This window comes from Fistularia commersonii, chromosome 27 (assembly GCF_037954325.1).
Source record: "Fistularia commersonii isolate RoL2024-O1a breed Wild chromosome 27, RoL_Fcom_v1.0, whole genome shotgun sequence".
In the NCBI taxonomy this organism is placed as follows: Eukaryota; Metazoa; Chordata; class Actinopteri; order Syngnathiformes; family Fistulariidae; genus Fistularia; species Fistularia commersonii.
The window spans coordinates 11,475,001-11,502,264 of record NC_141310.1 but is presented as its reverse complement, the minus strand read 5'-3'; the positions used below and the strand labels follow the sequence as shown (position 1 = coordinate 11,502,264).

Genomic DNA, 27,264 nt, shown 5'->3' with positions numbered 1-27,264 from the left:
CTGTCTCTGTCAGTGTCGAGCTCTGAGCAGTAATCACATCTAATGCTCAGGCGGGGATAAAGACAGGAGGCTGGAGGAGAGCAAGTTCTGCCGCCGCCACTCAGCTGCAGTCGCAGTCTCTCTCGCTCAACCCCCCCCACCCCCTCCTCTCTCTCACGCAGTCAAACAGCCTGGTGGAGGGTGGGAGTGGGAGTGGGAGTGGGAGGGGGGGGTCGAGATGGGTTACGGCTAAACTCATCCAGAGCTCCACCTCGGGGGCCCAGATGAAGTGTGTGATTTGGACCCGTATTTAGAAAAGGGCATCAGTGAAATGTGAGGTCTTTCTCGCTCTCTCGACGGCCATGTCTGCATCTTTCTCTAATGCTGTCCGTGCGTGCGTGTGTGTGTGTGTGTGTGTGTGTGTGTGTGTGTGTGTGTGGAGATGTCTGTCGTGCCATGGAAATTTAGCATCACACAGCAAAGAAAGCAAAAGGAGTTTTTTTTGTTTGTTTGTTTTAAACCGTGCTGAAACCGTCGCCCCTAAATACCGGCCCTGCTCAAGAAATATGACTCTGCTCATGCGTTGCGTGGGCGCGCGAGTCGTTAATTTCTTCCGGCGCGATCCATACGCAACCGACGCGCGACAAATGCACGGACGCGATGATTCACCGTTGTGATGAAAGACAACGTTATTGCTCTCGCAAGCAATATTTACACCCGCGCATCGACCTCTGATATGCTGATGAAAAGCACTTTGCGGACGTGACTGATAGATTTTCCTTTTGCAGGTTGTGATAGCGGCGGCTCTTTGCAGCTAGATTAAAACACATTTCTGCGAAACTACTTTGAGTTATTTAAATTACCCCCCGTCCCGCCCCGCCAGCATTCCCTCATTGCATATATTTTACATTTTGAAGCGGCCGATCGACAGTGAGGCGTAATTCAGCGAAATAAGAGTGACCTGCAGAACCGCGCGCCGCTGCTGTTTTCGCCGTCTTATTTATTCAGATTTTGTCTCCTCCTGCAGCACTAATATTATTCTTGTTTATTTTATTTTTTTCAAACCGCTCGTATCACTGCGGGGATATTTTTTTTAAGATAAACAAAGACGCGTCCCCTCACATAGGCTTTATGAGATGACGCAGTGTTTTTGCTACACGCTGCTGTTTTATCCTTTACAAACAGCCGGGGTTCCCGTCTTTATTGTCATATTTAGCACCCGCGGTCGTGGGATCGGCCAGCCCCGCGTATACATTATGTTAGTGTGTGTGTGTGTGTGTGTGTGTGTGTGTGTGTGTGTGTGTGTGTTATATTCCAATATGGTTGGACTATCTCCTGTTTATGGATCCTGCCTCTCCCCAGGGCTCCCTCGCTGCTCCTCGGGCCCGTTGTCATGCAAATGCTCGCCCCGCCATTTGAATGGCATTCTGATAAAATACATAAATAAATAGATAAATAACCCAAAAAACAAAACAAGTCCACTTGCTCGCTCGCTTTCTTCTTCTTTTTTTTTTTTCCCCCTCACCTCTCCATCTCCAAACCAGTACCTCATGAATTCATTTGGTTCCTTGATAGAAACAAACAGGCAGGCTGCTGTATAATCTGTGTGTGTGTGTGTGTGTGTGTGTGTGTGTGTGTGGATTGGAGGTCTACTGTATTATGTGTAAGGTAAAAGGTGGTTTCTGGAAGGTGCTGGAAGGACATTAACTTAAAGGTTTCAGCCTCCCCCGGGGGGATCCAGGCCGCGCTGACCTGCCCGGCTCGCGGCCCGCCGCCCCCCCTCTCGGTTCCCCCCCCCGAGAGCCGGCTATCATGACTATCATACAATAGTGACATTTCCTTAAACTAGCAACAATGAATAGCATCCGGCTGGCTGACAATAGACGGGGAGTCTTGGCTTTATGCAGAATATTTTAAATACCGGTGTGGCTCCTTCTTCTTCTTCTTCTTCTTTTTTTTTTTTTTTTAATCTCTCCTTATTTCACTGTGGGGGAGAAGCGACAGCGACGAGCCTATGAGCACTTTCTTTCCTGTCCTGTGTGTGTGTGTGCGTGTGTGTGTGTGCGTGTGTGTGCCATTGATGTTAATGTATGCACTCGGCATGACTTTAATTGATTTAGCAGCTCTGCTTGCACAGTACAGCTTTTTCCCTAATTTGTCACTTTCCTGACTTCTGTGGCTGCTCATCTCACAACTTCAAAAGCCACCGTGGATGCAAAGAGATTTCGCTGCACTCCCTTTTCCTCTCTCTCTCTCTCTCTCTTTTTTCCTCTCTCTTTATATTCCCCTCCTTGTTCTCTCCCTCTCTTGCTCCCCGGCTCTTTCTCCCTATCATTCCTGCAGCCCTGCGTCTGACAGCGGAACGAGCGGCGTAGATGGAAATCTTTTCAACGCACATCAAGGATATTAATCTACTTTCATAATAAATGGGATCCACTCAGTTGAATACATTTGTATACTTCAAGATGTACAAAACAGGAAGTGGTATCGGGGCGACGTCTCCCTCTCCTCCGCTCACCCAGCCTGTCACTCCCTGTTTTCCGAGGATTTGGTCACGCACATATGTGTCGCACACACTCTTTTCTCCTCATTGTGTGACAGAATACATCCCACGCACACACACACACACACACACACATCCCCTCTCGCTTTTAACTCCCCGGTCATCACCGATTATTGATTATGGGTTATGGGCAGTGGTGGTGCTACAGGCGGATCTGGGGGGGAGGAGGGATGGCGGCGGCGGCGGCGGCGGCGGCGGCTGGGGTCAATGTAAATGTTATTGCTCTGTGAGCTCATTTGATCAAAGTCCTGGAAAGGTTAAGCGAATCCAATCTGGTTTTGTATGGCAGAGTGGAGACACAGGCGCTGGGGAAGGAAACCCCAGGACGGAGAATGGATTATCATATTGGCGCTGGAGTGGCGGCGGGGAAGGGGGGGGGGCCCTCCGACGGACAGTTTACCCCGCCCGTAATGCGTTTAGACAGCAATTGGCCTTCATAACCTTTATTGACTTCAACGGGTCAGTGCCAAGAATCTAATTATCAAAGTGTATCAATTTCATTGGAGTTTGGAGTTGCATGACTCAAAATAATTATTTTAAGGTCGAGCCGGGGCAATTAATCCCCCCTCTCCATTTATTTGATGGCTTTGTAAAACATTATAAATGTTATGGTTTTTCTGTTGTGCGTTTCGCTGTAAATAATTTCAGGGGGCGAAAGGGTGTGTGTGTGTGTGTGTGAGTGTGTGTGTGTGGGGGGGGGATTTTTCTTTTGCTCTGCATTATTGGGATAGTTCGCCGTGCCGGAGGAGGAGAAGAAAAAAAAAAAAAAAAGGGAAAAAAGGCAGCATATGTCGAAAAACGAGAGGCCGCGAGTGACTCGGGACGCAGATGTTTACCAGCAGTCCCCCCCCACCTCTCTTTTCTTTTTTTTTTTTTTCGCTTGGCGTTTTACTCGCATAGCTGGGCAGAATTTTATATCCACTCACACACATGGAACTCAAATTAATTATAAGTGTGAACTAAGCAGTAAAGACTTTAAGGGGCATTTTTATTGCTCATTATGGAACCATTTATTATCTCCTACATTATATCATACTGTTTATCCGCCGTATTGTTTTGCATTTTGAGCACCACGTGACTCTAATAGACTTTAAAATAATAAAAGGAAAAATTAAAAATGACATTGAATCAGTAATGGTGGTCATGGAAATGAAATGCTGGATGGTCAGGTGTGTGTGTGTGTGTGTGTGTGTGTGTGTGTGCAGTAGCAGGGAGGGGAGTTGCAGCTCGGTGGCAGTTCATTTTGAGTCAATATGTGCCGTTACCTGGACGTTAGCAGCTGTTTCTCCTTATCGGGTCGACTCAATGCCCTAATCTCCCCACCCCCGCGTTCAGAATTGCACAGCCTTGTTTACCAACGGCTCTGCATTAGCCGCCGTGTTTTTGGCCCTATTTAGAGGAGAGCTGCTGTTTTTTTTTTTTACATTTTTTTTTTTAAAGAAATTAGTCCGAGATTAGTGTTATTATTCATTCAAACAGGAAATATATGTCTGATAATACATTTTAACATCGCACGGCGGGACCCACGCTTGAAAAACTGCAATGAAAAGGTGAGACGGAGGCAGACTGAGAGAGGAGATGGGAGAAAGGGGAGAAAATGTAGCTGTGCAAAAAGGTATTTGCAATTCTCTTTGAAGTCCCTATTCAACAGGGTAAGCTGAATTTTCGGCGGTGCCTGATAGTGTTCTGCGTAAATGCTTAAACCCCTTTAGAGAATTTTCATGGGCCAGATACGCGGTGGCTCGAAGGGAGCGTTTATGTTACCTGGAGCCAATGTAGCCTGCGGCTTTGTAGCTAAAGATGTACGCTGGTAGCGAGTGAAATCCCGCAGAGGTTTGTCTGCCGTCCCGCCGCTACGTCGCTGCGAGCTTAAAACAGAGAAAGAAAAAAGGCGAGAGACGCGGACGGGTTTCAACCTTGTCACTCGTCAATGCGTCCCGGACGCGCACGCGTACGAACAGGTTAGCTATCCGCCGCGCGTGCATCACGGTTTGGACATCGTGGGCAAGAGATGGTGTAAAAGCAGATCGTAAAAAGGAAGAAACACGTCTCCGGAGTTGATTTTGAAGCGGTTGGTGAAATCCTCTGAACCCCGAGTTGTTTGTGGAAGTGACCGCTTCACTGATTTTGGGCCTAAAATAGTGTTGCTGCAGGGGGGCATGTCCTTTAGGCACAGCTACATAGCTACTATCAGTACATAGCTAATGGTACCCATTTTCTTTGTAAAGAAGATATTAAATATCCTATTGTTATTGGCCCACCTGCGACTCAGAGTACAGGATAAACGGTTTAGATAATGAATTAATGAATAAATGAATGGATGACATTGTTTTCGATGCTTTCCATGGTTAATATAAACTAACAAACACGTCCGATCCATGTTTGTTTTTATATTTTATCTTTTTCACAAAGTGTTTTCTTATGTATGCATGTATATATGTATGTATGTATATAAATATATATATATATATATATACCGTAATTTCCGGACCATAAGCCGTGACTTTTTTCACGTAAACAACGATGCGGCTAATATATGGACTTTGGGTGGGGCACGCTAACAAGCTTCACGCCGCTAAAACATTTGTCCTCGTCACATCGGACCTGATGACATGACCGGGAAATTCTGGGTCCGTTCAATTCCGACACCGACGAAGACGACTTTGACGGTTTTAGTGCGCAGGAGGAAGTCCGAGACGGCGACCGGCTAGCCAGTGCGGCTTATATTGAGGTGCGCTCAATAGTCTGAAAATTACGGTATATATATATGTATATATATACACTGCTCAAAAAAATAAAGGGAACACTTAAAAAACACTTCCTAGATCTAAATGAATGAAATATTCTTATGAAATACTTTGCTCTTTACACAGTTGAATGTGCTGACAACAAAATCACACAAAAGTGATCAATGGAAATCAATTGTATCAACCCATGGAGGTCTGATTAGGAATCACACTCAAAATTAAAGTGTAAAAACAAACTCCAGGCTGATCCAACTTTGATGTAATGTCCTTAAAACAAGTCAAAATGAATCTGTGTTGCTTCCTGAGTGGACACTATGATTTCACAGAAGTGTGATTGACTTGGAGTTACATTGTGTTGTTCAAGTGTTCCCTTTATTTTTTTGAGCAGTATATATATATATATGTACATATACATATATATAAACAAGTATCCACAATATTTTACAATGCATATGTTGCTTGCATACATTGCAAATATGCAAATTTATAATGTATGTAATATACATATACACTTATATGTAAAACAAAAATAAACCTTATTTGTGGCCCACCCACAACCCCTTTGTGCAGGATCAAGAATGCAGATAATGAATTAAATAACGAATGACATTGTTTTTTGCATTTTCTATGCTTATTATGAACACGTTTGTTTATGTTTTCATCTTTTCATCGCAACTTTAGCATCCCCTTTATAGATATAATGTGTATGCATGTATGTATGTATAATTGGATATATATATAATGGCCCTGTGAATGACTAGCAATTGATCCAAGGTGAGCAGTTCATAGTCTACACCCCTTATCCTGCACTCAGGGTGACGGTAGGCAGTCCGGTTTAACAGCGCAGAGGCCGCCTGTCGATCAGAGGGCCACATACGAACACGTCCGACCCTCCTCCTGACGTTACTTCTTTAAGAGCCGGCTGAAGTTGAACAAGCGCTATGCCATAAAAGTTTAGTTCTGTTTGTTTTGTCGAAGAAGTAGAAAACAAATCTTTCACAGCCACTGGTGACTTGGAGAGTTCAGAGGATTAATTAGCATCGTCGCAGTCTCGCGATTTTCCCCGACGATGCGAGGCGAAACGTCGCCGAACCCTCCGAATGCGCAATTATTTCCCAAGAACAGGACGTCGCTCGTCGTCTTTGACTTTTTCACGAATGACTTGATTTTGGAACGCATCAGAAAAACTCCAGCGCCGCGCTCCTCCCGCCGGGGGAGCGGTTTGTGTCACAGCACCGGAAAAAAAAAACCCAAAAAACAATGCCGTCGTAATAAATCAATGCTGTTTAGGAAAGAAACCCTCCCACGCGCCCGTTTCCGACAACCTTTACTTTTTGTCTCGGCGACTCTTCGGGAGTGTGACTCGTCGTGGCGACGGGGGGAGAGAGGGGGGGGGATTTATCGATAGCGGTTTGGATAATTTATTTTGTTTGTCTGCGAATTGTGATGTTGACAGTGTTTCTTACTGTATCAGCAGCCTCTGAAAGCAGCTTGTCTTGTCTTCTTAGAAAACAAATGAGCACTTTACAGAGCCTGATCTGCCTTATCCGCTTAGCAGCTCCCTCAATCCCTGCATTTATTTATTTACTTACTTATTTACTTATTTATTTACTTACCTCTGTATGGATTTGGTGATCCCCCCCCCCCTCCCCATCATGCCCTACTCTCACCCTCCTCCTCTGCCTCTCCTTCTCCTCATCCTCGGCCCCGATCAGCAAGATAAGCCTTCAGAGGAGGAGAGATAACATCCATTAAAGTGGTAAAGAGGAATTACGGGGCAGCCCAGATTAATCACTGCTCGGTTTAATCGCATTCAGCGCGGATGGCGGGGTTGGCTGCGGGGCTGCGGGCCCCCCCCCTTCTACCGCCGCACGCTCCTTCCTGTGTCATACCGACGGAGAGAGTCGCCAGGAAGGGGAGGCGCCTCGAGAAGCGACGCCCGACGGGCGCGGGAAGTACAACGATGAAAGAAAGATTCTCCCGGCCCGAGATGTACAGCAACCCCTAACCGGCGCTTGACATCGTCCCCGCCGTCCGCACATCTGTAGGCGGACGTGCAAATTATTCTCGCGCCTGGCCAAAGGTGTAGTTGTTTACTTTGCCGCTGAAAAGATTTTGACGTAGACGGAACAAGAAAAGCCACACGGCTCTTTGACAACAGCGTACATAGATCAGAGCCCTGCGTCTGGTGTCTCTTTTTATGCAGAAATGATCGTTTAACCGAATATCGATTAGATGATTAGAGCCTGTCCGGGGGTTTCTAAGGTGACGCGGTAAACAAACGTCTCCCGCCGGAAAGTGATACGAAAACGTCCCGCCGAATTACGTTGACATTCTCCTGGTTTTTCCCATCAGTTCTTCTTCTTCTTCTTCTTTCGGCTTTTCCCGTCAGCTGTCGCCACAGCCAGTCAACTTTCTCCATCTAACCCTGTTCTCTGTATCCTCCTCTCTCACACCAACTAACTTCATATCCTCTCTCACTACGTCCATAAATCTTCTCTTTGGTCTTCCTCGAGACCTCCTGCCTGGCAGCTCCAATTCCAGCATCCGTCTACCAATATATCCTCTATCCCTCCTCTGTCCATGACCCAACCATCTCAGTCTGGCTTCTCTGACCTTCTCTCCAAAACATCTAACATGTGCCGTCCCTCTGATAGACTCAGTCCTGATCCTCTCCATCCTGGTCACTCCCAAAGAGAACCTCAACATCTTCATCTCTGCAACCTCTAGTTCTGCCTCCCGTCTTTTGGTCATCGTAACAGTTTCTAGTCCAAACATCATCGCTGGTCTCACCACTGTCTTGTACACCTTTCTTTTTATTCTGGCTGAAAGTCTTCTATCACATAGTACCCTTGACACTTTTCTCCACCCATTCCAACCTGCTTGGACCCGTCTCTTCCCCTCTTTTCCGCACTCTCCGTTGCTCTGGACTGTTGACCCCAAGTCCCTGAAATCCTCCAGCTTCTTGATCTCCACTCCCTGTAGCCTCACCGTTCCACACGAGTTCCTCTCATTCACACACAATTATTTGTGTGTTTTTCCCATCAGTTCCCCCTCCAAAATTAAAAAAAAAAAAAAATGGAAAGACACTCTTTCGTGAATAATTTTCTCATCGTGCCCAATTCAAGATTATGAAGTGAAAAATACATATATTTTTACCTTCTAAATGAGCTATGTTGCTATAATCGAGCAGTAAATTGTTAAAGATGGCGGACAAATGAATGTACTTCAAACGTACTAAATGATAGCCGTGTGGCCGATACTTCTGATGATATTCTCCCCGCCGACGGCAGATTAGCTGCTGTCCATTATATTTTTCACCTCCCTCGAAGGATTAGGGCCAATCAATCTACAAAATGATCTCTGCGCTGCGATTGGACTCGGACTGCTGCGACGTGACGCACGTCGTGCTACGTTTTTAGCACGTAAGATGCTAAATCATCCCTTTACTTCCAAACACTTGCCTGCACAACATGACATTTTCCATGTCGAGCAGGTTCCGGACCGCACGCTTTGAGATGACAAAGAAAAATATATCATTTATCTTCCCAAAGCCACAAACGGTCAAAAAGAAGGCCGAAAGCCAGATTAGCTCAAACTGAAAGCATCTCCTACAAGAGTTGCTAAGTTCTTTCACCAAGAAGGAACTTCTCATCTTTCTGTCCCGACAAAGAGCTCTTGCGTAAAGGGCCGGTCGGATTTGACCAGCTTTCCCTTCAAATATTGCAACTTGCAAAGATAGCAAGCACTTAATCAGAATCAGAATGCTTTATTGATCCCCCGGGGGGAAATTGCTTCTCGTTGAGAGCAGCTGCTGCGACAGAGACAAATGCGGAAGAATCAAAAAAAGAACTCAATAAAAATAGCGAGTAATAAAAATAAAATAAAAAGGACTGTAAAGATCAAAATAAATCAATATAAATAAAGGTATGTAAAAATATATGTAATGTATATTCATGTGTATTTACAAGGACATGTATATGATTACAAGTGTTAATTTTGTGTTTAAGTAGGGGTTGTCGTGCAGTAAAACATTTATTGGATCTATTGCACATACGGAGAATTATTGCACACGATGACTCCACCAAGAGTGAGGATTTATACGGCCTGATGGCTACCGGCAGGATAATTCTCCATAAATAATACTCCAGTAGCTGTAGTTCATCAGAATTATCGGAGCATCTTTTACGTCGCGGCCTAAAACACACGAAATTTCCTTTTAAAACAATGAATGGTCGTGACGGAGTAAAAGGCCGACTGCAAGAGAGGAGATTGCGGTAAAGATTTTGCGTTTTTGAATCGGAGGGTGCGAGGGAGAGTAAACACGGAAAAGGAAAAAAAAGAGGATTCTTTAGAGGAACGAGTGGGAGTGCAGTCGGGAGGAAGTACAAATCCAGAGAGCATTTTATTTTATTCATTTTTTTTTTTTTTTGTTGTGAAGTTTCACGCCTTGTTTGTTAGCCGGCGCGTCTTCCAAAACAAGACACGTGCAGCACGGAGAGGATAATCCAACAGAGATCCGTGTCTGTGTTTTCTCCTAAAACAGACTCACTCCCCATTTAAGTCTAAAAGAGAAAGCCCTTGTTTAAAAGTAAATAAAAAATAAAAATAAAAAATACTCCCTGGGATATGCCTTTTTAGCTTTGACCACTGTTTTCGACTCACTAGTTTTCACTTCTGAGAAGCATATAACACAAACCTCGATGGGGATCGGGGCTGGCTGGGAGCTTCAATCCTCAAATCATATAAAAATAACCAAAAAAAAAAAAAAAAAAATTAGGGCAACAAGTCTCAATAAATTGTGGGCACTTAGAGCCAGTAGTCAGTTTGTAAGTGATGATATTACTTGAATAATTTTACCACAAGGGCATGAGAAGAGCACCAATGACTCCCCAATGCTGCACCCTTACTGCCTCTGTGTGTGCGTGCGTGTGTGTGTGTGTGTGTGTGTGTGTGTGTGTGTGTTCATTAATTCAAGGCCACCAGAAATAGACTATTCCAGTGTTGTTGTTTTTTTTTCCCTGATCGTCCGACTGGGTGTCACAGCGACGTTCGGCATTTGTACTTCAGGCCCTCCCTGTTTGTGTTTTCCTGCTGGAATCACCACAAATGCCAGATTTCCTGTCTTGAAATCACGCTTAACTACTGTAGCCAGCACTTACCAGTTGCTTTAACCAACCCAGACCACATAAAAGAAGACTACATTGTCTTATTAATCGCAAACACTGGCACAGAGAAAACCATCATGTTGCTATTGCACTATATACCAATATGTTACTACTTAACCTTAGACCTTAAAACACTTGATAGCCTTAACCTTGACAATTTATATTTTATTGTATTTATTATTCTCCCTCTTTCCTACTATTACCTATTATTGTTGTGTTTTTGCTTGAAACTCTGGCACAACAATTTCCTTCGGGATAAATAAAGTTGTTCTTATCTTATCTTATCTTATCTTATCTTATCTTATCTTATCTTAACAACTTTTGCACTGAACCGTACAAAAAAATCACTCATGCCATCAAATATCTGTTGTATCTGCGTGCACGTTATACTTCATACCTCGTAGTTTAATGTGTACTGTTTACTGTAACGGTGCACTTTACTGCTAATTTGCAGTCAATGATTATTATTTTTTTGTTCATTTCGTGTCAGCGTTGGACGTCCGGTACGTGCAGAGAAATTGACAATAAAGCTGACTTTGCCTTTGACTTTAAACTAATTCTTGTTATTTGGTGATCCATAAACACACAAGGTTCTCCGTCATCAAGGAGTGAAACCACGGCAACCGTGGAGAAAAATAGTCATCCGTCACAGGCGTGGGTAAACTTAGTTTTTAAACAGACCGCCCCACTCTTTTTGTTGATTTTATTTTCTGGGATATTGAAATGAGTCACAAAACAACCAGGATGTGTTGGAACGGCATCGCAACGGGACTCGTTGCGTTTTGGTGTTCGTGCTCGAGGGCACGTCGAGACGGCTGTCGGTCGTCCAGCGGCCGCGTCCTCGCGTAGCGTAACGCCACGAAGGCGAGGATCTGTTGGGTGGTGTTAAATGGTGGAGATGTAGGACAGTATAATTAACGCTAGTCCTTTAGCGGGCCGGCTACGCTCCGCTGGGAGTGCCCGATATAGCGCTCATTAATTCCTATTTGTGTATAATGAGAGGGTCATGTTGGATGTAATAAATGGCTGTTTTATTTGGGCGAGAGCTGCGGGGCGGCACCCGCTCCTGGCTAACAGTCTCATAAACACTCCTAAGCTGCTCTCATCAGCCGCGTTGGGTGGGAAGCGATCACACACACCCAGGTATAAGACATCGGGGGGGGGGGGGGAGTCTCGAAGCGATTTAACACGCCTCGCCCGTATCGCGTTTTCATCGGCGATCGATTTGAGACCGCTCGGAACAACGGCGTCAGCGTCTGGTTTGTTTTTTTTTTTAGTTTTGAGTTTGATATTTTCAGATCGTCCCAGGTGCCCGGCCTCCATTTGAGTCATTTTATTTGCATCCAGGTTTTTCGACGGATTTTAAAACATGTAAATGGCGTCGAATCGGAGGTGCAGCCGTTGAACCCAAGGTCAAACTGATGTTCTTTTTTTTTTCCCGTTGAGGTGACCCCGTTTTTTTTTTCCCCTCTCAATACCCGAAATATGACACGCGATCGGCGATGGAAAAATCGAGCTGGAGGCGAATAACGCGAGTTCCTCTTCAAACATTCCCCCTCACCTGCGTGTCAAGGTTTGTCCACCGTGGCTCCAGCACCTCATAGCCTTTTATGGCCGGGCCTTGAAGAGAAATCCATCTTGTCCGCCTCAGACGCCGCCGGCCTCCTTTCGCGGGCCGCCGGTAAATGCTTTACATTTGATGTCACAGCCGACACATAAGACGGCCTGTTCGCTTTCACTGCAATTCCTCGGCGGCTCTCGGCCAGGAGTCCAAATTGAAGAATCGCTGTGTTACAGACGTCTTGTAGTCAATCAAAACTCTGTTAGCCCGCAGTCTGATCCCCCCCCCCCTCCCCCCAAAAACAAAACTCCTCTGTGCGACCGTGTCTAAATGGATGGAAACCCTTTTTTCATTGGTTTAGCATTTCTGAAGACCCGAATTAGGGTGCAGTATGTGTTACACTGTAGCTCTGGGGTTTGGAGGGGCTGGCCCCGGCCCCAGTCAGCAAAAAGCTTTTTACTGGCAGACGAGCGAGGTGCCGATCGCAATCTACTATCTGGCCGGGATCTAGACTCGGCTTTCATACGGCGAAGGGGTGAAGGGCGGGGGGTTTGAACACAGCAGAAGGTGCTTGAGTGTCACGCTCATCACAAACATCTCCGTCGAGCTCTTTCTTCATTGTGCCGAATTAGTCCGATCACCTCTCAAAGCTCTCCGGTGATGAATGGATGTCGCATTCTTGCCAGACCAGTGCGGAGTGTGTGTGTGTGTGTGTGTACCATGTTGCTCGCTTACCGCATAGCCAGCGCTGAAAGAGAACAATGTGGTCCGGCCATTAGGCCCAACTGGATCCGCGATCGTTATCGTACGACGGACAAAAAAAAAAAAAAAAAAACGCCGGAGAGAAACAGGCCGGCGATTTTTTTTTTTTTTTTTTTTTTTTTAATCTAATGTGATATTTGTGGCCCCGTTGGGACAACAGATTCGCCTTTTCTCCTCGCCGCCACAAAAGCCAGCAAGTTCAGCTCCGTTTGACCGCCCCCGAGCCTCCCCTGGAAAGCATATGTCCCTTCCACGCTGCTCGCATTCTGCCCCGGAAGATGGACTGCCGTCGGGGCGGCGAAAAAGCGACCGAGCTCCACTTTTGAGTGCGTGACAATGCCTTCAAACAAAATCACATGTCAGGGGGTCTTCCCCTTTTTTTTTTTTTCCCGGGCGTCTCCACCCCCCCCTCCCCCCCCCTTTTTCGAAAACCTTTTGTCACTTCAAACATGTTACTGTGATGTTTCAGACACATTTTTCTAATGTTTTACACTCCATATAATCTGCTGTGTGTGGCGCTGCCCATTCGAGCGCTCGACGTAATTGATGGCCGCTCGCGTCGCGAAGGGTCAGCCTCGGCACAAAGGCCTCGGTTTCCCCGTCGCCACGGAGATCGCGAGAGAACATTAACCGAAACCCGCCCGCCTTCACAGCAAGCTTAGCAGAGATGCTATATCGTCGACGCCAACCTATAATTGTATATCACATTAAAATCAGGGGAATTTTCTTTGGTGTTTTTCTGGTATGTAACGCAAGTTTCTGACAAGCGTGACAACCGCGCTGCTCGGTCTTACGCAGATATTTCAGCAGTTATTTCAACATAATTATGCAAAGAAAAAGCCTTGTTTTTCTTAGTTGTTTCTGTCATTCCCTTTATTTTTTTTCCTTTTGATAATATTTTAGAGATTCCTGGTCCTGGAGTGAAGATCTGAGCAACAATGCTTGACACCTTTTACCCTTCCTCTATGCATACACACACACACACACACACACACTCACAGACCTGTCTTATGCAATGGAAACAGGACAAATATAATTCCAGATATGCCTCAGTTGGGAGCCAGCTGTAATCATGTGACCACAAACAGAGGGGTAGGAAAAAACACACGTGTACACCCACACATTTTTTTTTTTTTTTTTTTTTTTTTTTTAACGACTACAAGCGTGATGTCACAGAAAAGTGAGCGCGGTCTGGCTTTATTTCTTTTCTCGGGGGTTAATGGGATTTTCCCCTCTGTGGAGAGTCCGTCCAACCAGCTCCAGGAGCGCGGCGGCGTGCTGCTAGCGTACGCAAACAGCGATCCGATCCGCTCACCTTATTTATCCCAGTTGAATTTGATTAATAGTGTTTTTTTTATAGCAAGGATTTTAGCAACTTGCCAAATTTGAGCAACAACCTGCAGTTCAAAAGACAGAAAGGGTACAAGAGGTGGACAAGATGGCGGCGAGGCTGTGGACACAGCATCGAGGAGGCAGCATAGGATATATTAAGAAATCCAGGTGAGAGGCGGCCCATGTTTAGATGTTCTGGAGATAAAGTCCGACTGAGATGGTTCGGACGTGGACAGAGGAGGGATGGTGAAGGTTGGAACTGCCTGGCGGGAGGTTTGGAGGAAGATGTGATGTGATGTTAGCAGGCGTGAGAGCAACACAGTAGTTTCTAGCGGCTAGCAATAGTTACAACGCTACCGGATGCCTTTCTTTTCTACCGGCAGTCAAACCGATTTCTCGTATTAGGAAGGAAAGGTCGTCACCGTCGTCCTGGAGATGGAAGGATGGAAGAATTCTGGCTATATGAGGGAGCATGGAGACGGTTCACCTTGAAAACAGGATTATGAACTCATAGAAGGCACCGAATCAGGAAGTAATATCATCCTTGATACCTTTACCAGCAATTCTAAAGTGTTTTATTTTCTTTAAACGTGAACGGAAATGTTACGTTTTCCAATTTATGCAACGTGTCGCCCCGACCGAATCCCCCATCGCGGCCGGTTCATTGTCGAGAAGGTCATTCTGGATTATGCGATCATCAACGTCGACTATTTGTATTTTATCGTGTGATCGTCATCGCTATGAGTGAGGCCTACGGTCGCCGCGACGTGGAGGGAAAGGGAATTTTGCTCCGTGTGTGTCGGTGACATTAACACCAGCCAGAAAGGAAACTGGATTGGTTGTTTTTATTACGCGTCCTTCCTCCCACCCCTCTGGTCATCCTCCATTCAGGTGGCGCGATCTGGTCAAGCCATTTCCCTCGGCCTGGTGAAATCATCAAATATCCGCAGGCGTGCAGGGTTTTCCTTTGGGCGCAGTGAGCGTAGGAGCGCGGCGGGTCGCCTCAAGTCCTGTTTCTAGTCATCGGAGGCATTTCATGGGGTGTTAACTGCTCCAGAGACACCGGCGGTCAGCTAGCCGGCTTTTTATGGAGTGCAAACCCCGGGTTCTGCTCGGGCCCTTTTTCTTTTTCTCCAAACTTTCCGCCCTCGGAAACGCTCGCCAACGTGACCCGTGGCCGGTGAGGTTTCTAAGCGATATACAACTCGGCGAGCGGCGGCGGCGGCGAACCTCCCGTCTGATGAGTGAGTGAGTGACATGTTGTTATGAGATGGAATAGACAGATTCTTGTCCGTTTTTTTTTGTTTTTTTTTTGAAAAACACAACCCTTCGCGGGGGTTGCTAGCGAGACGCCCCGGGCTGCCCCTCCGGCCCGCTTTGTGCTCGGAACGTTATCATCACTCCGCGTCTCCGCCGACCGGAATACCTCCTCGCCTCGGCGTTTGTTTATGCAGCCCTCTCCCGCAAAGGCATGGAAATGTTTACGCCCGTCCCAAGTAAAATAGACAGGGTTCGCTTCGGCTCCTCGTGTCCTCTGGTTCACCTCGAGATTCGGCCCCCCGGGTCAAGGGGACATCTGTGGTCAGCATCGGGCCGGGAGAGGTGGAGGCCGAGGACAGCTACTGCCATCGGGGGGTAAATAGAAGGGAAGAGAGGGGCGATAAGAGTGCTTACACTGGCTCCCAAACAAAGGGCTGCGGTCCGGCCGCGGACGGCTGAGGTGAGGCTTGACCGGTAAACAACCAGCGGGGCGTCTGAATGGCCCCGGGATCGGCCCGGGGCTAAACCCGAGGGCCTCTCTCAACACCGGTTCTTCTCTAAACACCGGATCGTATGCAAATACAACCTGGCACGCTGACAGGATCGGTCTAGAAATCCAAGGAAGTGTATCCACGGCAGACTTTCGAGGAGGATTTCCAATACAAATGTATTTAACCCTCGTGCGATCTTAAAATTGTGTTTACTCCCCCTTGTCCTACGGGTCAAAAATGACCCATAAGACAATCTTTGTACCCTAGTGGTGTACAGCCCACACGGAAACATAAACAAAAAAGATGTATCACTTTTTCTAATTATGGGGTCTCTTTAGGAGAAGTCATAAAATTATAAGTTGGAAAAAAAATAGGTTAAGGTGATTTTTCTACAGCTAAAAATGGTAGTGGGTCACTTTTGACCCGCAAGACAACACAAGGGTTAATAGAAAAGAGCGTATCATCTTTTCGACTAAATTTATCGACAGGGCTTTCAAGGTGCGACCCGCTGAAGCCAAATTTTCACCATCGCCCTCTAGGTTATCGGCACTGACGGCAGTCGGTGTTAACCTGGTTTAAGGTGCGATCGCTTGACTTATTCAGCCCAGTTGAATTTGATAAATAGTGTTTTGTTCTAGCGAGGATTTTAGCAAGTTACTAAATTTTAGAAGACGATTTTAGCAACAACCTGCAGTTTAAAAGAAAGAAAGGTTACAATACTTTGACAGGACGGCGGCGAGGCCGCGGAGACAGGGCCGTCCAGGAGCCAGCAGAGGGTTGGATCAGAAATCCAGGAAACGCTCACCTTATTTATCCCAGTTGAATATGATTAATAATGTTTTCTTTTAGCGAGGATTTTAGCAACTTACTACATTTTAGCAAAAACCTGCAGTTTAAAAGAAAGAAAGGGTACAATAGGTGGACAAGATGGCGGGGAGGCTTTGGAGACGGCAATGAGGCAGTAGCATTGGGTAGGATCAGAAATCCAGGAAACGCTCACCTTATTTATCCCAGTTGAATTTAATTAATAGTGTTTTCTTATAGCGAAGATTTTAAGGAAGTGCTAGGTTTTAGCAACAACCTGCAGTTTTAAGAGAAAGAAAGGGTACAAGAAGTGGACAAGTTGGCGGCGAGGCTGTGGAGACGGCATCGATGTAGTAGCATATGGTAGGATCAGAAATCCAGGAAACGCTCACCTTATTTATTCCAGTTGAATTTGATTAATAATGTTTTCTTTTAGCGAGGATTTTAGCAACTTGCTAAATTTTAGCAACAATCTGCCGTTTTAAAAGAAAAAAAGGGTACAAGAGGTGGACAAGATGGCGGGGAGGCTTTGGAGACGGCATCGAGGAGGTAGCATAGGGTTGGATCAGAAATCCAGGAAACGCTCACCTCATTTATCCCAGTTGAATTTGATTAACAGTGTTTTTTTTGTAGCAAGGATTCTAGCAACTTGCTAAATTTGAGCAAAAATCTGGAGTTTAAAAGAAAGAAAGGGTACAAGAGGTGGACAAGATGGCGGGGAGGCTGTGGAGACGGCATTAAAGAGGTAGCATAGGGTAGGATCAGAAATCCAGGAAACGCTCACCTTATTTATCCCAGTTGAATTTGATTAATAATGTTTTCCTTTAGCAAGGATTTTAGCAAGTTGCTAAAGTTTAGGCCGCAGGTTTGGATGCAGGGGAAGAGGAGGTGAAGATAGCGGCTTTGAGAGGGGAGGGTTCAGAGAAAAGGATTAGATGGAGGAAGAAAACTTGGAATTTATCCGATTGTCTGGCGGACCCGATTGGAGTCGGCGGGACAAGAGCAACTTCGCGATCCGCCGTGAAACACTCGCTCCACGTCGCGACTTAAAGACTGAGGCGGCGCCGCGGGTACGCCGCAGTGACACCACGTCACCGAGCTGATAGGGATACACTCCCGGTGCACTAGCTGGCACTCTCCTCACCTGTCACTCATCCCAGGACTGCAACGGCGGGTTGATCGAAACCCAAAGATACAGTTTCCGGTCGGCCCCGCCTCCGAAACGGTCGCCGCGGATTCGGGCGTCTGCTCCGAGTCGGGTGTAATCGGTCACAGGGACGAGGAGGAGGACGCTCTGTCTGCAAATCACACTCCGCTGCCTCTGAAAACACACACGGAGACAATCACACCTTTCTTCACTTGAATTAAGACAGACAGGTAGATTGTCAAAAAGGGATTAAAAAAAAAAAAAAAAAAGGCAAGAGGCAAAGAAATGAAGGTTCCCTTTACATTGTGGATTTTTTTTTTTTTTTTGAAAAGAGGGTTGGATGACTGGGGAGGCAAGTGACTGCTAATAGGAAGAAATGAATGCGCTTGACTGGTGGATGTGACAGGAAGAGACTGCTCTTAACAAGGCGTCAGAGTCAGTCAGAGTTACAGATCCATCACATTTCAGAGGCTCGGCGGAAGGAGGGGGAGACATTTAAAGGATATTCAAAGAGCGAGCGAGTCTGTGAAGGGGAGGGAAGAAGAAGGGGGGGGGGGGGGGGGGGGGATTTGAGTGCGGCTGACAGCGCTGCATTTAATTTGGACTGCCAGATCCTTTTTCATTTGACTCCCTCCTCAGCCGGCTTAGAGGCTGCCGAGAACTCCAGGCGAAGGTTTGCCAGGATGTCTCAGATTAGCACTGATGTGCCACGTCACACTTTAAGCCGGCCTGTAATTCATGTTCAACAGGGGATACTCACACATTACACAGTGCTATGCAGGACGTGATTAATTGACTCACACTCTAATATTGGGTGTAATTTGCACGTCCTCTGATGTGAAACTGACTTTATACTAGACTTACCGTGCGTCGCTGTCCCGGGGATGCCGTGTTTCAGTCTCAAGCCCGGAGTGGCTTCACGAATTCGTCTCGCCGCGTTCAAGAGTCGGACGGTTTTGACGAAATCGGCCGCCATCGTTTTAACAGCTACTTAAAGAAAACGATAAGCCCTAATACCTCAACCGCCGCCGCCGACGAGCTCGTTCGTAAGTGGCGGCTGAAGGTGATCCGAGCGTCCAACACCTGCCAGAGATGTGGGACTCGTGTAAAGGTAATCCGCTTTTCTTCGCACCGGGCCACTTTTCTCACCTCGCCGGTGACTGATTTCATTTTTTGTCAAAGAAGCGACGTCAGATTATTGGGATGACTCTACAGACGCCCATAACTGAAGGCGCCGAATTTTATGACGGAAAAACACGACTTTTTACCGACGGGGGGTTGGCGGTTCGATCCGCGGCTCCTCCTGTCTGGAGGTGGAGGTGTCCTCAGGGGAAGACGCCTGGCCTGATCCTGGTCTGGTTTCCATGGCCCCTCTGCCGCCGTTGTGTGTGTGTGTGTGTGTGTGTGTGTGTGAAGGGGTGAATGTTTTGCAGTGTAAAGCAATTTGGAACTGCTCTATAAGTGACCATTTATCCAATAAGCTTTTTCATGAAAGTGTCCAATGTTGTATTCTTGTGGAAATCTTCTTGTCTTGGCAACTGGACTTGAATTTCTTCACTTGAAGACGTTTCAGCCCTCAACCGAGAGGCTTCTTAAGTTCTAATGACCTGTGGGGAGTTTCCAAATATAAGTAAAAAAATGCTAGGATCGCCCTCTCTTTCTCTGATTCCACTATAATGAGCTTCCGAAAATCGGGTTGCAAAAATCCCCAAAACATAACCACCAATGAAAGATCTGCATGGACCTGCCAACGAACTCCTTATCTGTGGAGGTTCCGTCATCCAGGTCATGTTGAATTCTTGTCGAAATCTCCCGGTCTTGGTCAGTGGACTTGAATTTTCTTCACCTGAAGACGTTTCAGCCCCTCGTCTGAGAGGCTTCCAAGGGTGTTGTTACGTTAATGGCGGTGTCGTTCGTTGGGGGACAAAAAGAGCACCTTTTATGGAATTACCTGTTAGCATAACAACCCCCTGAGACCTAGTTTCTGACTATCATTACGTAACAAGCCACCATAACCTAGACCCGCCCAAAACCCTGGCGGAAACTCCTCACAGGTCATTAGAACTGGGGAAGCCTCTCAGATGAGGTGCGAAACATCTTCAAGTGAAATTCAAGTCCGTTCAATTCATATGCAGACGCACAACCATTCACTCTGTCATTCACACCTCATAGGGAGACATGCAACCCTTGGACAATGTAGAGTCTAATTCATATTTTTGGATTGTTTTGGGAGAACATAGAGACTTCACACTGAAAGGCTTCTGGTAGGAATCCAACCAGGATTCCTGCTACTCCCTTATGCTGTCAAATATCTAAAATATCAAATAATAGTAGTATCTTATACGTCATATCTCATCGTTTAACGTTTACTGTTTAATGTAACAGTGAACTGATTAGCTAGGTGCTCATTGCTAGTTAGCACTCCATCCATCTTCTGCCGCCTATCCTGGGGGTGGGATGCTGGATCCCAGCTGTCAACAAATTTGGGACAATTTTCCCAATATTTTCCCAATTTATTCCCTGCTGCCTGTGGAAGGAAACCCACGCAGACACGGGGAGAACATGCAAACTCCACACAGAACGGTCCTCCGTGCTGTGAGGACAAAGCGCTAACCGCTGCGCCACCATGCTATCCTAATTAGCACTCTAATATTATTATTATTTTGTTCATTTCCTGTTCTGTACGTCCGGTACGTGCGGAGAAATTGACGATGAAGCTGACTTTGACTTTCTTGCCGAGAAGCGGAAGCGCTAACCGCTCTGCTCCCGTGCTTTAAATACACTTTATAGCCTTGACACTTTATATTTTTATTTGTATTTCTTATTCTCCCTCCTTCCTACTATTATCTATTATTATGTTTTACTTGTAACTCCGGCACAACAATTTCCTCCGGGATAAATAAAGTTGTTCTTATTCTTATTCTTATTATACATGTTCAATATTGTGGTCGATTAACCTTTTTTCTTTTTGTGTTTGTTGTTTTTCCAGACCATGCTGTTCTTGGCCAAGGTGGAGGAGGAGGGCCAGACGGGAGAGGGCAGGAGAGACATGGCGGAGACCCTGCTCTCCGCCTTGACGGACAGACACCAGCAGAGGCAGACGTGGAGAGACAGGTAACACGTCGTACCGCCGGCTTCGCTCGGACGTCGGATAAACAATCTCTGACAGACAAGCGAGACGGGTGCGGAGAAAGGCCGGCGTCCGATTCAGCCTTGAAAAATCCAAACGGCGTCCTCTCCGCGCACATAAAAAGATTATTAAAAAAAAAAAAAAAGCCTCTTGAAATTGAGCTATTTCAGCATTTTTTTTTTCTTTAATCGGAAATATCTTGGTTTTGAACATTTTCACTGAAAACATATCCGAGTGCTAGTTCAGGTTTGGAAACGTCCTTATAATCGATCCGTCTGTTTTATTGAATTCAATGATTTGATTGTTAATTGAAGACGTGTTTACGAGGTCACTGCGAGGTCATTCATAGAGGAATGACACAAAACGGTGGGTTTTTTTGAGCGTGTCGGCGATATTCGGCCCCCGCGAGGGGACGGATGTGAATTCTGTGCGCCCGGGATGACGTGGGTGGCTGCGGGCCTGGCGGCCATCACGGCTATCACAACGACACGTGCGTCTCGGATAGCGCCGCTCACTTCCTTCCTTCCAGATAAGCGCGGGGAGCACGGGGGGATTAGGACAGCGGGCTTTCATTCAGATAAAGGAAGGCCTCACACACCACACACACACACACTCACACACAATCCAACACACATCTGTGTTGTTTTAGCTGTTCCTTCTCTCCGTCACTCAGCCCTTAACATTAGCATGTATGTATAAACTACAACCACGGTCACATGTGATTCCCTGCTTATTGTCTCTCTCAACACATTTGACCTCTGTGTCACATTGACACACACACACACACACGTAAACACACACTTCCAACAGACACGGTCCAGATGATCCCGAGCAGAAGTGCCTCGGGCGGAATCCATAAACGAGACTGAAATGTATAAATGTTAACTCCTTCCAGAGTTCTTTCCCTGGTATCCCGCCGGTGCCCGTCGATTTTGCGGCGTCCCCCTCTGGTTGACCCCGTCCCGCCGCCGCCCCGTCCAGATGAGCCTTGTAAACAAGCTTTTTCCACACACCTTAGCCTTTGGCGTGTCGACGCCCCGCCGCCACGCCACTCTGAAGCGCCGAGGCGGCTCTGATTGTGCATTCCGGCTACAGGTGCTGAAAGCTAGAAACCATTTCGCCCCCCCACCCCCACCCCAGACAAACAAGCATCGCTCCCCCCCCACAAAGCATCCACCCCTCCGTCATCCGCAGATCCCCCCCCCGTACCACCCACAATGCACCCCCAAAACCGTATCTGTCCCCCGGAACTGGCGAGCTTCACGTGCCCTCGCATCTTGACATTGCGTATCATAGTCCAGGACAGGAAATGCTCCGTCCTTGTCAGCAGCTGGCTGGAAGGGGGAGCAGACAGACGTTTACTCTATCGGGGAATGAAAGACCGATTAGATTAGTTTTCAAGGAGGGTGACCCCCCCCCCCAGTCCACCCCCCCCCTTCCACTCCCTCCCCTCTCAACCCCGCCGCCAATGCGTTTGAACTCCAGCTGCTCTCGATATCTCCTCTCCCCTTCGCGCACGTTAAATATCCGCCTCGCGACCCGACGGCCCCCACTTTGGGGAAAAGTCAGGGGTCATCCTTTCAAGTGGCTGTCAACAGATAGCATTTACACAAAGCTAAACACGGGCCCAGGTACAATGTTAAGTGAGAGGCGCTGGTACCGCTTGCAGATTTGTGACTGATGAGGAGGGGGGGGAAAAAAAAAAAAGTTTATATTTCATGCAGGTGTGTGTGTGTGTGTGTGTGTGTGGGTTGGTTATTTAATCACACGGATTCAAACTTTCATGTATTTTCATAAAAGCACACGCCACAAAAGGACATTTGAAATTAATTTGCTGATTCATTTAGGAGCTTTTTTTTTTTCATTCATATATATATATATATAAATATATATCGGCCACCCTAATTATGTTTCCACACAATATGCAACAGGCAGGCTTTTATCATAATACAGCCTCTTGTTTCCATGGTTTCCATTCGGCACAAAAGGCTGCAGAAACACATGATTGATGACTCCCGCTCCAGGCACATAAACATAAACAACCAGCAGTGATTGATTAAGTTTCTTGCTGACTTTTGTTTCTTAAACACCAGTTAAAGCTGCGCTGAAACGCAGGGGCCTGCCATTCTGCCACTTTCTGCTTTCGGGGCATTTTAAGCACGAGCAAGAAGGGGGAGAAATATACGAATAAAATAAAAAAAATAAAAAAAAAAGAGGAATCGCACCCGGTGACCAGTGGTTCTTCGCAAGTGACTCATAGGCACTGAAAGTGAGTGATGCTCCGGCTCGCCGCGCTAGCGTTCACCCACTCCGAGCCACTAAAGTTATGAGAGCTTTTTTTTTTTTTTTTTCCTTTTTTATTCTTATGAGCTTTTCCCGGTAACTGGGTTTTCCCGGTGCACGTGGTAAATTCCTTGATCGATGCGTCCCTGCGGCGTACCCCGGGAGTAGATGGATCTTCAGTGCCGGTGGGCGAACCAACCGCCGGAGGAGCGCGCGGGTAAAATGCATAACCCACGGCGTCACCGGACGGCACAAAAATGCATTCGGAAAGGGAGCCGTCCTATAGAAGAAAAGTCACCTTGCTACGACGGCTACCTGTGAACCCAGTGGTTCAGGTGACCTCTAGCTAACCCTCATAGAGGTCACACCTCCGATGGACAGACAGACGACAAAAAAAAAACAAAAAAAAAAAAAAACAACGGCGAAACAAAAAGCTTTGTCACAGCCGGCGAGCAAACACTGAAGGGAACAGCTGCGAGTTTTGTACTGACCATGCAAACTGCTGTAGGCTTTGTAAGGTCATTATATGATAATGAAAATCATTACAGAATTACATGGGGGTTTAGGACATGAGAGCAGCGGGGAGGGGAGGGGAGGGCCACATTGGGTTTGATAAATGGACTGTGAAGGTGCCCATCTGGCCAACTCTATAGCTTTTTCTTCCTGCTCTTTTATCCAGCCTCGTCCTTTACTACCCCTATTTCATTCCCCTCCAATGTTCTCCAGAGGGCCGGTCTAAAAGAGAGCCGGCCCGCAGTGAAAGATTAACAGAGTGCAAACCCGACTCACCTCGGCGTAGGAGAAAAGAGGCTGACAGGCGGAGATGTTTATGAACCGAGCCGAAGGGTTTGCGCCCGACTCGGCCGTCCCCGTCCTCCCGTCCCTGGGCGAGGAGAGTCCGCGGCCGATGACCTTTGGCACCGGGAACAGTCGGTGGCGTCGAAATAACAGGATGTGTGAATGAAGACGGGGCGGCGGCGCTGGACGCGCTCCTCGCTGCTAAATGGGCTCGTTCAATGAATAAACCGGCTTGAATTAATAAATAAACCGGCTTAATTCAGTATCATTCATCTGGGTTCCTCTCCGAATAGTTTACCGCAGCGTTTGCATATATTCGTACGGCTAGCGATACGGCGTCGATCCCTGCATTTACGCGTAAAATCACATCGCCTAATTACTTTTTAAAGTTCCTCGGAGCTAGTGAGATCTTTATTGTTGCGGGAGTTGTCATCGGCTGACGTGACGGAGGCACATAGAAGGAGGTCCACATGTTCACAGCTGCACTCATCACTCAGCTGTCCATCTCGACCCCGTGACCCCGTGACCCCGGCGGGGGCCGCGCGCCGGCCTCCATCAGCTTTATGTTTCCTGTCATTGTTTCCCTCGCTTGTCCTCACCTGGACGGGGTAAAGGCCCGGCCTGTCATCAAAACCGGGGGGTCATCGGAGGCTAGAGGGCGGGAGGGCAGCCCCCCCCCCCCCCTTCCCCGATAAGTCACGTCGCGGAGTTAACCGCACCGGCGTTGTCTGCCGCCGCCGCCGCCGTCGTCGCCGTCACCCCCATGGGGGAGGCATAGAGCCGCGGCTAAAAAGAGGAGAGCGACCTTCATTGGCCACCGCTCCATTCCAAGAGGGGTGACATTGCTTTTGTGTTTGTCCATTCAGAAGTGCCCCCATTCCTGCGCCGGGGTGGGACAAAGACTCGGGAGACAATGGGAGTCCCCTGTCCCAGATGGGAGTTGGCGAGTTCGCCGGCGTTGTGTCCGCAATAAAGATGGACACACTAAACCTTGTCTAATGCGGCCAATGACTTCCTTAAAGGCTTTGAAATGGAGGCACCATACTGCAGGGAGTGTTATAATGCCCCGCATTGTCTTTACACACTCAATGGTTTGCTGGGCCCGGGTCCGCGTGGGCGTGCAGCTTAGCCGTCCGCCATTCAGCTGTCAGCCGGGAGGTGATGGAGAGGCGTCCCTGAAAGCGGAGGATGCCGACAGCGTGTCGGTGGGACTTTCTCCCGTGCGTGCAGACCCTGACCGGGTTTAGGATAAGATAAGATAAACTTTGTTGATCCCCATAGGGGAAATTCTTTTTGTCACAGCAGCGTAACAGTTTATAAGTATGAGTATAAACATAAATAGAGGGACGATTCGGAGATAGCAAAAGACATCAAGAAATAAATAGACAGCGGAGAGAACCACAACAACAACATCAAGGATAAGAATGGACGGCAGAATTGGAAAAAAAAAAAGTAAGGTTGAAAATGGATAAACAAATCAACAACAACAGGGACAGGGACATAAAATAATAATAATAATGAGTAAATTATTATTATTGTTAGATACAATAGCACTAACAAAATAAATAGAAGGGAATATTTGTACTTTTTAAGACCTTAAAACACTTTATAGCCTTGACTTTGACACTTATAGTTTTATTTGTATTTATTATTCTCCCTCCTTCCTACTATTATTTATTATTGTTATGTTTTTACTTGAAACTCTGGCACAACAATTTCCTTCGGGATAAATAAAGTTGTTGTTATTCTTATTCTTTTGAACAAAACTAAGCAGGATGCTAATAAAATAGACAACAGAGGTAGGGCATGAAAAAGCTGAAAGGTGTTTTTTTTTTTTTTTAATTAGTGAAGGCGGTGGCGGAGTTTGGGCAAGTATCAAAAAAAAAAATTGTCAGAAGGTCAGCTCGGGTGTGACATGTGTGACGAACGTTGCAAGCAGAGGTGACGGGTTATTCAGATCCTGGTCTGTAGTCCCACATATCATCCACACACACACACACACACACACACACACACACACACACATGGCAGACCTGTTTAGTGAGAGGAGCAGACAAGGGTAGCTCAGTCTGTTTTTCTTGGCATGAGTTACCAGCCAAAAGTTTTGCTGGCTGTGCCCTTGTTTCTCTTTACCTCAGGGATTGGCCCCCCCGCCCTCGCCGCGGTGGGCGAAACACCTGTGTGCAGCGGGCGGAACGCTCATCCCACAAATCGTGTCCTCCCCCCGTTTGTGTTGCCTCTTTTGTGCGCACCGCCTTCTTTCTGCCGTCGCCGTGTTTACCCGGTTTCGGGGCGCTGGAGGAGAAAACAAATAAGGAGCTGTCATCTGTCTCTTTCATCAGCAGCCAGCCTTTAATTAGCGCGAGCCCAGTGGTTAGCCCAAAACGCTGTCATCTAATTTGTCTGTCTTTATCTAAAACATGTCTGTGTGGTCCCCCACGCCGGCTGCATGCGCGCCGAGTTCAGGCCGTGTGTTTTTTTTTCGCCCGTAGGATTATGGATTCTTCCCCCCAATCGGCCGGTTTGGCGTGGCGCGCCGTGACCTCGCGGCCGCTATCGCCGCGGCGGTCATCGCGGTTACCTCGTCCCGGTTCGTCTCGCAGGCCCGGAAAGTACGCCGGCGCGTCTGACGCTTTCAGGAACACACCCCGAAACGATTTCATTATTTACCTACCGTTTACTGACTGCGCAAGCATGTTGAAGTCACGTAAATATACGTTTGCTTTTTTTTTTTTCTCCCGCCGCATTCTCAAGCAAGTTTGTAATTAGCCATCGAGCTACAGCTTTCGCTCATCTGCAGCGAGGCGTGGGAGTGGAAGGAATTAGTATGACGCTCTCTTTATTCCCCCGTACACTTCTTCTTTTTCTACTTCTTCTCCTTCGTGGACCCGAGGGATTTTAATTACTGCAAGCGGTTTACGGCCTTTTCATAATTACGCGTTTCACGACTAGAGCTCGCGATGCGGCCGGGTGAAAAAAATAAAGTTACTTAAAGGACCACAAGTATTCAACCGCACTTGTTGCAGAGACGGCTGCCCGTTAAGCTTTTCTTTTTTAATATGGAAACAAGATTTTTTTTTTTTTTTTTTTTTTTTTGGTTGGAGGGGGGGTTGGAAAAAAAGACAATGCGGTGAGGCGGCTGCACGACTTACTGATAGTCGGGGGGAAAACGAGCGCTCCCTTTGCGGTCGGTACCGACGTCCCAGAGAGCTAATAGAAAATGATCACGCGCGGATGTG

At 47.0% G+C, this 27,264-nt stretch overlaps 1 protein-coding gene across 1 annotated transcript in view; it reads left to right on the top strand.

Annotated features, from left to right (window-relative positions):
• Nucleotides 1-27,264, top strand: part of fto (FTO alpha-ketoglutarate dependent dioxygenase) — a 138,249-nt gene that overhangs the window by 41,228 nt on the left and 69,757 nt on the right. Inside the window, exon 8 of the mRNA XM_086174892.1 lies at nucleotides 20,804-20,928. Coding sequence (XP_086031018.1) covers nucleotides 20,804-20,928 — 125 coding nt within the window. The remainder of the gene's footprint in view (nucleotides 1-20,803; nucleotides 20,929-27,264) is intronic.